Below are 14,517 nucleotides of genomic sequence, written 5' to 3'. Positions count from 1 at the left end.
TAAAGAACAATAAAGACGTGCTGAAAGTATTCCCTGTATTTTGTTCATGGCTTATATGAATACTCCTATATCTATTTTTAAAAGTTTATCAATGTTTTATTCATGATTGTATTATATAATTGAATACTCCGTCTAGACATACAGTAGACATCTATTAACCACATGTTATCTAATAGCTTCAAATTCTGCGTCAAATATGGCAGTTGAACGAACGTAAAATGTACCAATAACAAATCCCCATTTTAGTGCCCTAACAAATGTAACCATTTTTTAATTCAGATCACCAAATTTACTCACCATCAGATAAACAATGGGCAATGACATAAATGCACAAATCAGGTAAACAATGTACGATGTCATAAATTCCGATGTTTGTCTCTAAAACCATTGTGCGCTTCTTCATGTAACAAAGAATTCAACGAACACGTACACGTAGGTGGGATAGGGGGCGCTTTTGATGAACAGAATTTCTGTGATATATAATTTTGACTTTTCTTTTTCCATGGATTGGATCATCGATATGTGTAACGTTATAAATGTTTTCTTTGAAATTCATTCAGGCCTGATCAAATGTTCTTCATAAATAAAATGCATGAAACGACTTTTAAAATATATGACAATTGTTTTAATAACACCACATGATAAAACCACATGGATATGAAATAATTGTTCTTTTGATATGATAAAAATAATTTCTGTTATTTATCTGGAAAAAAACCCAAACCAAACAATCAAACCAGGAAGCGAAAATTTAGAGAGAAAATTTGTTGACCGTTCGCGTGTATATATAAAAATAATGACATCGTAAATCAAAAGTCTGCACATTGACGTCGTTTGTTTAAAATTCTAGTTTTTGTTTTATACGAAAGAAAGCCAGGAATTTTTAACCTCTGTAAGGAGGCGTGGCAACAGAATTGGAAAGTACTGAATGGAGCTGTTTCCAGAAAACTAACGGGGATAACCGATCACAGGGTATAAAATAAGGGCGAAATCTCGTTCGGTCCAGTTCGTTGTTTTACATGTAGATAGGTAATTTCCACTCTCATCATGGTAAGTACTAGTAATGAAACACAGTATAAAGCATATTTTACACAAAATGTTATTATTTTCATTACGTCTTAATAGAATTCATTATTTATTTGTTTATTTATTGTTTTCATTTTTAGTTCCGATACCTTCTGGTTTTCTCGTTGGTCTTTTTATTGATTACGGAGGATGTATGTGCTTGGAGAAGATTTAGAAGATTCATAAGAAAAGCTAAAGAGAAAGTCGCTAAGGTGGCAAGAGTTGTAGCTACTGTCAGAACTGCTGCGGCAGTTTTAGGGAAAAGGTCCACAGATGATGTAAGATTTTAGAGTATCCTCTTTGAAGATCTTGATCAATACTTTTATTATATAATATCTCGCTATATATTCCATTTCTGAGAGAAATGTTTCGAATTTAATATCTTTTAACTTTAATTATTTACATATTCTTTTTTTTTTTTTTACAGGACGTGCTCAAATTGGACATCTGTCAATTTTCATCTTTTGATCTGGACAACGACAACAACATTAGTGACTCGGAAATAAATGTCCTTATTGAAATGACTGGGATGGATGATCTTGATGAATTCTTTGAACAACTTGATATAAACAAAGGTAGAGTACCTCTTTTGTAATTGGACATTTCTACGGCCATTAATCTTTTTCGTCTTCTCTAAATTGGGTCATTGCCTACAGTCCGTTCATTACGATGATACACATTTCATTCTTCACACTGTTCCGTTCGTAGAGTTGATTGACACACTAATCTATAATACCAAGGTATTTCTCTGTAGTCTGCAGACGTACTTGAAATAATCGTGTCTTTAAAAAATCTGCTTTCAGATGACAAAGTCACAATTGAGGAGCACACCAATTCCAGACTTATCAAGGAGGCATGTTCATGATGTGAATCGTTTCAATGCGTGCATAAATCTTGTTCATATTCACTACTTTAATGCATCTGATAGACAGTTTAAGCTTAAACCTTGAATAAACTAAATTCGTTTTATTTCATTCTTGTTATTGTAGATTAATATCGATAGCCTATCAAAAAGGTTGGCATTATAAACGAAATACAAAATGGGGTGGTCGTTTCCTACTTGGGATCAGTTCCGACTTCCTGTCTTCATGAGTTATTTTGAACTCTCATTAATTTTTACTAATTCCTACAAAAGGAAGTTGATTACCGTATTTACCTCTAAATATGAAGATTGTAATCTTAGTCGTTCATTTGTAAAACGTGGCACTGCAACAAAGTTGTAAATGATAACTTTCTTCATTCACTTCTGTGCTATTCTGACTAAAACACTTACACTAATAAACACACACTTCCATCTCGTATACGATTAAAAATCATCAAAAGGCTTTGTATTAAAATCTCATAAACATTCATTCTTTTACCAGATCAAATCCTACATATGTATACAAACTAGGTGACAAAATGTGGAGTTAACGTAATCAAATAAACGGAGTCGGCAAAGATCAAATGATATATATATATATATAAATTTATCGCTGAGTACCACGTAGAACAGTATCCCTCTTGATCGTTACAGTCCTCAAAATATAATTTCCAACATCATCTTGCTTTTCAAAACTTTTTTAAATGAATAGAGAGAAATCAAAATTAGCGTGGCATAACAATTCTGAAATAACAATTATGTTGAGATTAGGTTACTACCCTAAATGATGACGTTGACATCATGATACCAATCGAGCCAATCACAACGAAGAAAACAACGGCAATTCAGTGGTAGTTGTAACTTCAACATCTTTTAAATCAGCGTATAATGCTTGAACAGTGTATGTGGTCTCTTTTTAAGTAGTTTTTATCTGATGTAACTGTGACATTTTCATGTTTTATGATGGGTGTTCTCGATATGTATGTATGTTAAAGACAGAACCGTACAATTAGCTGTACAATCCGGTATAAATAAAGGATATCATTATTATTATCATCATGTTACGACTTGTTGAACAACAAGTACGGGATACCGGTAACATAAGAGTTGCATGTTATAAGTATGACAACAGTGGTGACACCATTGGTCGTAATGAAACTTGTGAAAGATAGTAAATATGTGTTCAACTGAACTGTTTGTACGTTTATAGCTTATTTTAAGTTTTTTTTTTAAAAACTAAAGGACTAAACAGTACTTTTAAAACGCAAGGAGATAAAAAGAATGTGGTTCAGATTTCAACCTCGTGACTACTTCGTTTTCCTGATCAAGGTAGAGAACATACGGCAGGTGTGACCGATCAACAGAGGATGCTTACTCCTCCTAGGAACCTGATCCCACCTCTGGTATATCCAGGGATCTGTGTTTGCCCAACTATCTATTTTGTATTGCTTATAAGGAGTTGTGAGATTGATCACTGTTTGTTATCTTCACTTTTCAAGATAGAAGCACTTGCCATCAATATTAATATATTTTTACCGAGCATTTTAGGTTTGGAATATCTAATATTCAACGCTCTGGAACGAATGATCTTCATATGCAGTATAAACAAAGAAAATTTTATGCAGCATGATCTTCAGGGCGGATATTTTCGGATTTTTATGTCCATTTATTAAGACTTGAGATTGTCTTCTATGGACAATCAGCACGTCTCTGAAATATTAGATTTCTAAATTATTTGCATATATTAGGTAAACACTTTAAATGATTTCATTCTCTGCATTAGAATGACTTAAACAGGATACGGGATAAGCTTTCAAGGATTGAATAATTATCCTTTAAAAATAGAATCTGTACATATATTAGTTCATTTATAAAAGATTTTCTCTATTGGTTCATAGAAAATCTGGATTGTATTCTAATGCATGGCATGTATACCTTCCCTCTAACCGTGTATACATGCCGTCACTGACAGCTGACTATATTTCACATTAAAACCATTTTAAAAAACTGCATCATGTGGAAACTGTTGTTTTTCGTCGTTAAGTTGTTTAAAAGAAATAAAATAAACATTAGTTTTTATTACGATTCCTCGGATGTTATTTTCCCCCTTTTTTCTTTTTGTCAATCTGATTAAAATTAGATCGATCTTTGATCCACTCCGCTAATGTCACAAGTATGTCGCTACACATTGTCATAAGTATGTCGCTACACAATGTCATAAGTATGTCGCGATACAATGTCACAAGTAGGTCGCTACACAAAGTTTTTAATCATTACCGGAGCGGATCAAAGATTTAATTTTAATCAGATTGTCTTTTTATTAGAAGGTACTATTTCAAAAACAATTTCATCATGTTCCGAAAGTTATGAGTATGCCAAAGCAGATATTCAAATTTGCATTTCTAAAGGATGTGATAATATCGCAACTACATGTAAATATATTTCGGAAACAAAATAATATTCTATATTCTGGTATAAATTGCATGAGGTAAGTATAAAGACAGAGAGTGTTATTTGGGATGTGACGGAAACGCTGGATAATGAGACAAAACACACTTATGTTATAAAAATGTGCATGTCCGCCTCATTGTGATTATTACGTAATCATCCAACGCTTGTATTTATATTGTTTTAATTAGAATTAACAACTTTTACATTGATTGATGTTCAAAATGACCACAGAATCCGTACATTTAAATACAATGGATGGATCAACCACTATTCAATATGCTACTCTATAAAAATAGTGCGCTACATTAATTACGAATGATAAAGAGAAAGAACATTATGGAAGGCAATGGGCTAAATATGAAAAAAGAACTTGATACATTGTGAGAATGGATTAAAAGTGTAAGAGGAATATCAAAATCCCGCATTAGACTTATCAAAACAAAAGTACGTACCATCTATCCATCTGTGTTTAGTAAACCAGAAGTGATAAAAGAATCAGATAGATTGCATGAGGAATGTGTTTTGGTTCCAGCTGACAAAGCTTGTAACAACATTGACTTTGCTTTTAAGGCTCATTATTACAACTGTATTTCAAATGAACTTATATATCGTACTTATACTCTAACTGCCCTTTCAAAAGATAAATTAGAGAATAGATGTTTTGACATAGACAGTTGCTTCTTTAAAAAAAAGTGGAAAACGGAAATATTCATATAGAGTGATCAGATATCCAAAAACTTACTTTGTTAAACACCACTCTGATTCCACGCACAAGTACTCTGAAGTTGAAATCACAAATATGCTGGAGTTCCTCATTGACAATATCTTCGTAGTCTGTGGTTATCAGGTCTTCCAACGGTCTGTTGGAATTCCCACGGGTACGAATTGTGCTCCTTTGCTAGCTGACCTGGGTTTTTTTATTCATGTGTAGCAGAATTTATTCAAAAACTTCCACGTAAGAAGAAACAATCTTTTGCAGCGGCTTTCAATTCGACATTTAGATATATCGACGACGCTTTATTTATTACCATTAATAACTTTCATTCATATCTCGATTCGATATATACATGTGAACTCGAAATAAAAGACACCACAGAGCCGTCCACTTCTGCTTCATACTTATATATTTTAATGAAAGTAGATATTAACGGCAAACTAACAACTCAACTTTATGACAAACAGGATGATTTCAGGTTTTCCATCGTCAACTTCCCATATTTATGTAGCAATATTCCATTATCACCTACATATGGTGTTTATATCCCTCAACTGATTCGACACGCAAGAGCTTGTTCTGCGTATGGTCAGTTTGTAAATCGAGACAAGCTACTGACAAACAATTTGATGGTACAGGGGTTTTAACACTCTCGTTTAAAGTCAGTAAATCACAAATTCTATGGTTGTTATAACGGTCTAGTTCGTCAGAAAACCTACCATTGGGTCAAATACTGTTTGACGTGTTTCATACCGATTGTTAGGCCGTTCTTGGCACACTGATTTTGACTACGGATAACTCCGTTTACCTGATCAGGATATAGGGCTGGCGGCGGATGTGACCGGTCGACAGGGGTTGTTTACTCCTCCTAGACACCTGACCCCACCTCTGGTGTATCCAGGGGTCGGTGTTTGCCCAACTATCTATTTTGTATTGTTAATATGAGTAGTGGGATTGCTCACTGTTCGTTTTCTTCACCTTTCATGTATGATTACTCAAACAGGGATGAGAAACAAGTTCTAGATACTTAGAGTTTCTCCTATTAAAGTAGATGCAATGTTAAAATTGACATGAAGATAATCTAGGAAATACGAAGAAAAGGTTAACACTTGTGGTGTCTAATATTGTAAATATCAATGACCTTAAACGAGGATTTTAACAAACTACACAGACAGTTAGCTTCGTAAGAAATAGGATCTGTACCCCTACACAGACAGTTAGCTTCGTAACAAATAGGATATGTACCCCTTCACAGAATATGCGTATCAATGTTTGATCCATGCAAACTGAATAGTTGATAAAAATGTTTCTAGTATTGCAATATTTTTGCATGTAAAGAAGAAATGAGAAGTGTCTTCAGAACAGTAGGGGGTCACACTTGTATCGTAATTTAGTGTAGATTACATTTCTTAATGGAAAGTTCAGAGGGCTTGTTAAAAAAAATTCAGGTGAAATGATTCTCTTCAACTGATTGAGAAAGTTTCCTTCTTTTTAGCTTTCAAAATTAGTCAGTACGTTTCCAATTTCTACAGTTGCATTATGTTTATATATCTATACGTATTTATCTATCTATTTACAGCATTCATCAATCAATGTATCTATCTATCTATATATCTACGGCATTCATCAATCAATCAATCTATCTATCTACAGCATTCATCAATCTATCTATCTATCTACAACATTTATCTATCTATCTATCTATCTATTTATCTATCTACTATCTATTTATCTATCTATCTATCTATCTATCTATCAACACGTATCTCTATCTATATCTATCTATTACGATTGTGGATTTTTCCAAACCACAAAAATGGATAACCACAGAAAATTCGGTAGTAACGGAAGAAATGCATCTTTTGCTTGTATCTTCTTTATGCTTGATCATATCCATGAAAGGTGAAGATAACGAACAGTGATCAATCTCAATTCTTGTCGCTTGGCAATACTTTTCTGCTAAACTATTTGAGGATGTCTAGGAGAGGAAGTGTAATGAACAAAATCATCATTATGATGTTTAGCAAATTCCTGGGAGGAATATTAGAGACGATTATCAAACACGACCTTAGTGGGGATACTGAATTTCGCAAAGGAGCTTTTCAGTTTGCGAACGATTTGTAGTTTTGGTTTAAAGGAGCTGTATAACGTCATATCATCGACTGTAATAGTCATCGACTGAAATAGTCATCGACTGTAATAGTCATCGACTGTAATAGTCATCGACTGTAATAGTCATCGACTGAAATAGTCATCGACTGCCAGATATCTATATCAAAATAATATAAATTTTGAAAGTGTTTGCCCAACTCTTAATTTTGTTTAACATCCCTCTCGATAATTTTTCACCTATATGGAGACGTCACCACGACGGGTGAAGGGCTTCACATTTAGGGCTGTGTTCGGCGCTTACGACCATCGAGCAGTGTCACACCTACTGTGACACGGGACATCCGTTTTTAAGGTTATCTCCGAGCGCTTGGCGACGGAATTGTCACTTCCTTTTGTGTGATGTTGAATAGGAAGTACATGTAGTAGAAATTATTAAAATTAAAGGATATCCATTGATATATGTACATGTACATGTACATGTATTCGACTTAATTCATGAAGACAGGGAGTCGGGAAATAATCGCAAGTTGGATCTCCCATTTTTCATTGCTTTTAGATCTCGTTTCGTAGATGCTAACCTTTTTGGTAAACTATATATACTACATTGTAATTCACAATAACAAGAATGAAAAAGGAATTTAATTTAGTCTATCAGTTGCATTAAAAATTTGAATGTGAAAAAAATTAAACTGGATGGAAACTTTTAACATCATGAACATGCCTTCTTGATAAGTCTGGAATTGGTGTGTTCCTCAATTGTGACTTTGTCATCTGAAAGTAGATTTTTTAAAGACTATCATTTCAAATAAGGCTACAGATGAAGATCCCTCCCAATACAATGGTTTTATAGATTAGTGCGTCAATTAACTGTACTAACGGAACAGTGTGAAGAATGAATTGTGTATCATCGTAATGAACGGACTGTAGGCAATGATCCAATCTAGAGAGGATGAAAAAGATTAACGGCCGTAGAAAAGTCCAATAACAAAATGTACTCTACCTTTGTTTATATCAAGTTGTTCAAAGAATTCATCAAGATCCACCATCCCAGTCATTTCAATAAGGACATTTATTTCCGAGTCACTAATGCTGTTATCGTTGTCCAGATCAAAAGATGAAAATTGACAGATGTCTAATTTGAGCACGTCCTGCGAAATATAGATTATATAAAGAATTAAAGTATGAAATATTGAATTCGATGAAATATTTCTCTCAGAAATGGAATATTTAACGAAATACCAATCAAAAACATCAATCAAGATCTTCAAAGAGAATAATCTAAAAATCTTACATCATCTGTGGACCTTTTCCCATTAAAGATAGACAAGATAGTTTTAGCAGAATCTATGAATCTGCCGACCCTACGGACCCCTTTGTCAACCTTATCCAAGACTGTTTTAATTCTTCTCCAAGCGCATACGTCCTCCGTAATCAATATAATGACCAACGAGAAAACCAAAAGGTATCGGAACTAAACATGAAATTAATTAATATTATTGTTAGTAAATAAATGGATAAATATGAATTCTATTAAGAGGTAAACAAAGTAATAACAATTTTTGTAAATATGATTTATACTGTGTTGCATGACTAGTACTTACCATGATGAGAGTGGAAATTATCTATCTAAAACAAAGAACTGGACAGAACGAGGTATTTCCCTTATTTTATATCCTCTGATCTGTTATCCTCGTCAGTTTTCTGGAAACAGCTCCAATTAGTACTTTCCAATTCTGTAGCCACGCCTCCTTGCAGATGTTAAAAATTCCTACCTTTTTGCATAAAACAAAGGCTTAAAGTTAAACCAATTGACGTCATGTACAGACTTTTGATTTTCGATGCCATTATTTCTATACATACATGCGAACGGTCAACAAATTTTTCTCTCTAAATTTTTGCAACCTGCTTTGATCGTTTATTTTAGATCATTCACAGAAATAACTTTTATCATATGAAAATTCATTTCATATCCATATGGTATGATCATGTGGTCTTATTAAAACGATCATCATATACTTTAAAAGTAGTTTTATACATTGTTTATGAAGAAAAAAGCCTGAATTAATTTAAAAGAAAATATTTATAACGTTATACATATTGGTAATCCAATCCATCGAGAGAAAAAATGTCAAACTTATATATCATAGATATTTTGTTTATAGAAAACGCCCCCTAATCCACCCACGTTCTAGTTTAATTCTTTGCTGCATGATGAAGTGCATAAGGGTTATAGAGGCAAAAATCGGAATCGATGACATACTTGATTTTGTGCATGTATGTCTGACATTGTACAATGTTTATTTGGTGATATGAATTAGTAAGACGTGATATTGTGAAAGTTGTTACATCCGTTATTGGTACATTTTACGTTCTTTCAACTGCCATGTTTGACACAGATGTTGGGATGTTGGATTTATTAGATAACACGTGGTTAATATATGCCTACTGCATGTCTAGGGGGAGTGTTGAATTATATAATACAATCATGAATAAAACATTGATGAACTTTTACAACTATTCATATAGGCCGATAAACAACGGGACAAAATACTTTCATCACGTCTTTATTACTCTACATTTTGTACACACAAAAAAGCAATCATAATTTGAATGAAAGGTGATTTTTTAATCTGAAGATTTCGAAGCATATCATGCACACCTTTCCACGAGCCGTGCATAGATTCATACACTGACAACTGACCGTGTTACACATTCGCAAATTCTATGGTCGTTATAACACTCTAGTTTTCCCATACAACCTATCCTTGGGTCAAATGCTTTATGAGGTGTTTCATACCGATTGTTAGACCGTTCTCTGTACATTGATTTTGACTGCGGATAACTCCATTTACCTGATCAGGATATAGGGCTGGCGGTGGATGTGACCGGTCGACAGGGGATGCTTACTCCTCCTAGGCACCTGATCCCACCTCCTGTGTACCCAGGGGTCCGTGTTTGCCCTACTATCTATATTGTATTGCTTATAGGAGTTATGAGATTGATCACTGTTCGTTATCTTCACCTTTCATTAAAGCCATATGAAAATCTGCACATGTGGAAACTTATTTCTCGTCGTTAAGTTGTTGAAAAGAAAGAAAAAGAAACATTACCTTTTATTACGATTACCCGGATGTTGATTACAACCGGTTTTTTTCTTTGAGGGGACTGATCTTCAAACAATTTTGTCATATTCGGAAAGTTACAAGTATGCCAAAGCAGCTATTCAAATTTGCACTTCTAAAAGATGAAAGGTGAAGATAACGAACAGTGATCAATCTCATAACTCCTATAAGCAATGCAAAATAGAGAGTTAAGCAAACATGTATCCCTGGATATACCAGAGGTGGGATCAGATAAATTGACATCATTGTAACTCTGCAACAAAGGACTCTAATTTCAGGAAGTACAAAGGCACACGTTTTTTTCCAACTTTTATTTCACATAACTTGACAATTAGTACTTTGAATTCTACTTCAACATAATATCTAATACGTACATGGACATGTTCTTAAATGATCATAATATTACATCACCCTTTTTATCAAAGTCAATCAGTACAGAAATGTAAAACACACAATCATAATACAGTAGAAACACAGGGCGGGGTTGTCAGATATTGAAGTTTTGTATTATTTGTTCCCAAATGATAAATTGAAGTTTTGCATGATTTGTGTCCGAATAATAGATTATATAAATAAAATCCACCACCAAAATCCGCTTTTTTCGAGGTTTTAATAAAGGTGTATCATGTGTACATTAAAAAAAGTAAAGGGACGACGCTCGCCATCTTGGATTTCTGGGGGGTCCTCGATTCATGGCTTGTTTTTAACAATTTCTACTCTCTGCCTACCGGTTTCTGGCGAGATCTATGTTGGAAAAAGATCCAACGACTTCTCCCTATCGTCTGCTTATGTTTACACGCCGTATTAAAGATCCAGTGACCCGAAACATCCTCGATACCTGCCCCTACTTATCGAAAGCAACGGAAGTTTGCATCGAGTGACACGACGCCTACCGGAGCTCTCCATATAATCACTGGGGTGTTCCGAATGCATACGGTAAGTCCAGAGAAATCAACACCGCAAAAACAGCAGACCTTTAAAAAGTGTTGACTTTGCTTTAAAATGGTCACAATTTATTGGTAAACGGCCAAGCTGCTGACAATGGGATGTTTCCATTTTCACATTTACTGATATTTTGGAGAAGCCTAAACTATGATAGAATTTTGTTTTGTTATTTTGAATAAAGTTCTTGCATGTCGTATTTAAGTTGAATTGTAACATTCTTTAAAACTTTGAAAATAAACAATGCACACAGTGTACAGTTTTGCATATCGGACCCATAGAATGATTCTAAATGGGGGAGAGGGATTTTTATTTCTCTTCTTTAAAGGTTAAAGCAGGGGAAAGACACCCCATAAGGGGGTGGGGTGGGGTGGCGAGATTACTCTTAATCAATTCCCCTTAATGATAGGAAAAAAGTGGATTTACATATAATTGGTCAAGATAAGTTGAAATGGGGGAAGGGGGAGGTTTGCATGACCCCCCACGCCTTCTATGGGCCTGCAACTTGTGTTTGTGTAATCGAACGAACACTGATGAGTTAACGACAATACACTTACAATACTTGTATGGTATATCGGCCTTCAATTTGATATTTATATCGCAATATGTGGATAAACAGGTGTTCTTTTGATCATGTGCCCCTGTGGTACTTTGTGCATAAGTTAATCTAATGAGAATCATTCAGCTATTGGTATATAAAATATCTCCCGAAAATTACATATTTTACTATTTACAGCTTACTATGCTACGACATTGTCTGAATTCTTTGTTCTTCCGTGGAAAACATTCGTTTGCTCAATTGAATTTAAATTCAGTGCTTATTTCAACTTAGACTTCTCTAGATTTATCGTATACATTCGGAACACCCCAGTGATTATATGGAGAGCTCCGGTAGGCGTCGTGTCACTCGATTCAAACTTCCGCTGCTTTCGATAAGTAGGGGCAGGTATCGAGGATGTTTCGGGTCACTGGATCTTTAATACGGCATGTAGGCATAAGCAGACGATAGGGAGAAGTCGTTGGATCTTTTTCCAACATAGATCTCGCCAGAAACCGGTAGGCAGAGAGTAGAAATTGTTAAAAACAAGCCGTGAATCGAGGGCCCTCCAGAAATCCAAGATGGCGAGTGTCGTCCCTTTACTTTTTTTAATGTATACATGATACACTTTTTTTAAAACCTCGAAAAAAGCGGATTTTGGTGGTGGATTGTATTTATATAATCTATTATCGGACACAAATCATGCAAAACTTCAATTTATCATTTGGGAACAAATAATACAAAACTTCAATATCTGACAACCGAGCCCCTGTGAGTAGAAAGGGTTGACGAATCAATTACAAAGTTTTGGATGTCAAATGAATTGATGCAAAATCAATTGGGATAAAATCAGAATATACAACATATTGCATTGACTTTGATGGTGTTTTTGTTTTACACAGGCTCTGCCAGATCTAGTTGTGTATAATAGTTTTTTTTTTTTTTTTTTTTTTTTTTTTTTACAGTGTTTTCAGTTTCAAATGAAGGCATTCGCTCTTGCTCAATTTCAGCTGGGGAAAGTTGTACGGTTCTGATGATGATTTAGGATTCGACTGGCTCAAAATCAGAACAAGTTGGGTAAATAACATTACATGTGTCAGAAGACTGCAATCTCTAGGATTGATTGATTGATGTTTTCCGCCACACTCAACAATTTTTCAGTTATCTGGTGGCGCCCAGTTTTTTTTTTTGGTGGAAGAGAGATCCCAGATACAATATAACTGGGAAGAGACCACCGACCTTCCGAAAGTAAACTGGGAAACGTTCTCACTGACCGGCGCGAGCAGGATTCGAACCCGCGCCAACAGAGGTGAGAGACCGTATGATTTTGAGCGCGATGCTCGGTCACGGAGGCCCCCAGTCTCTAGGAGATTACGCCTTTTCCTGCGGTAGATACCACCATTTGGGACATTAAAAATGTAGACCTATGAATTGTCATCTACTTTCTTAAGTACAGTAGCAGTCGTCCAGATTTTATCATCTTGTTGGAATCTAACATTATATCCTACATCAATATGGGCAAGGGGTTTAGATTCTTTGTCGAAGTAATTCTTTTGTTGCATAGGACATTGTTGTAACATTACCTTGACCTCATCGTGAGCAATGGCCCTGAGGAGTAATTGACTATTGACAACTGGTAAGACAGACCGAAGTTGTCGTCCTTGCAAAAGTTCTGTTGGAGAGTAGCCAATATCTAAAGGGGTAATATGGTGCTCTAAGATACCTAGCAGTGGGTCATGACCGTCATATTTAGATTTCTCTAGTGTTCTTTTGGCAATACTTTTCTGCCAAACTGTTCGAGGTTATCTAGGAGAGGAAGTGTAATGCACGAAATCAGCACCATGCTGTTTAGCAAATTCCTGGGAGGAATATTGGGGACCATTATCAGATACGACCTTAGTGGGGATACCGTATTTCTCAAAAGAGCTTTTCAGTTTGCGAATGATTTGTACTTTTGGTTTAAAGGAGCTCTATAACGTCATATCATCGACTATAATAGTCATCGACTGTCAGAAAATCTCTGTTGTCTCACGTTAACAAATCAGTGACCATAAGTTTTCAAGGGTAGTCAGGAACTGGGTGTAACCTTAGTGTCTCTTTTGGGTTTGATTGGCTTTGTTTCTGACAAATTAAGTGGCTCTTTCTGGGTTCGATCATACCAGAACAAACTCTTACGTATCGAATCAGTTGAGAAACATAAACACCATATGGTGGTGACAATGGAATATTGCTGCATAAATATGGAAAGAGTTTGCTCAACTCTTAATATTGTATTCCAAACAGGAATTTCGAGATTGACCATTGTTCGTTATTTTCACCTTTATATACTTGATTATTCATATTAATTGATTGATTGTATCTTGTTTAACGTCCCTCTCGAGAATGTTTTACTCATATGGAGACGTCAAAAAGACAGGTGAAGGGATTCAAATTTAGGCCTATGCTTTATTTATAGCTTCCAATATCATTCGTAAGTTTCCTTCCGGTTGGTGAGTAAAAAGTTTTACTTATATGTATAACTAAGGTTTTATCATGCATGTTTACAAATATGTAAACAATTTCGTATGTTTATATGCATGTTTACAAATATGTAAACAATTTCGCATGTTTATAAGTATGGAAACCACTAAGCATCATTATTCTACTGTTGAATTTTTATATGCTTACTAATATATAAACAACTACATGTGTTATACTTATATAAACAACT

General features: G+C 34.8%; 2 protein-coding genes across 2 annotated transcripts; one reads left to right on the top strand and one right to left on the bottom strand.

Annotated features, from left to right (window-relative positions):
• The first annotated feature begins 528 nt into the window (after nt 1-528).
• On the top strand, nt 529-2,039 carry LOC130054450 (uncharacterized). Its single transcript, XM_056164346.1, has 4 exons — nt 529-1,050; nt 1,167-1,343; nt 1,493-1,640; nt 1,869-2,039. The coding sequence occupies exons 1-4, from the start codon at nt 1,048-1,050 to the stop codon at nt 1,928-1,930; spliced, it is 390 nt and encodes a 129-aa protein (XP_056020321.1). The 5' UTR covers nt 529-1,047; the 3' UTR covers nt 1,931-2,039.
• Nucleotides 2,040-7,826: 5,787 nt separating this feature from the next.
• Nucleotides 7,827-8,953, bottom strand: LOC130054449 (uncharacterized). Its single transcript, XM_056164345.1, has 4 exons — nt 8,807-8,953; nt 8,497-8,676; nt 8,206-8,353; nt 7,827-7,976 (listed from the first exon to the last, which is right to left on the bottom strand). The coding sequence occupies exons 1-4, from the start codon at nt 8,807-8,809 to the stop codon at nt 7,915-7,917; spliced, it is 393 nt and encodes a 130-aa protein (XP_056020320.1). The 5' UTR covers nt 8,810-8,953; the 3' UTR covers nt 7,827-7,914.
• Nucleotides 8,954-14,517: the final 5,564 nt, after the last annotated feature.

This window comes from Ostrea edulis, chromosome 4 (genome assembly GCF_947568905.1).
Source record: "Ostrea edulis chromosome 4, xbOstEdul1.1, whole genome shotgun sequence".
Taxonomy (NCBI): Eukaryota; Metazoa; Mollusca; class Bivalvia; order Ostreida; family Ostreidae; genus Ostrea; species Ostrea edulis.
Note: the sequence above shows the minus strand (reverse complement) of the source record. Positions and strands in the feature narration are given on the sequence as shown.

Coding starts and splice junctions, on each gene's coding strand:
- LOC130054450 (XM_056164346.1), top strand. Junction 1,344..1,492: donor GGAAAAGGTCCACAGATGAT/GTAAGATTTTAG, acceptor TTTTTTTTACAG/GACGTGCTCAAATTGGACAT. Junction 1,641..1,868: donor ACAACTTGATATAAACAAAG/GTAGAGTACCTC, acceptor ATCTGCTTTCAG/ATGACAAAGTCACAATTGAG.
- LOC130054449 (XM_056164345.1), bottom strand. Junction 8,354..8,496: donor GGAAAAGGTCCACAGATGAT/GTAAGATTTTTA, acceptor TATATTTCGCAG/GACGTGCTCAAATTAGACAT. Junction 7,977..8,205: donor ACAACTTGATATAAACAAAG/GTAGAGTACATT, acceptor ATCTACTTTCAG/ATGACAAAGTCACAATTGAG.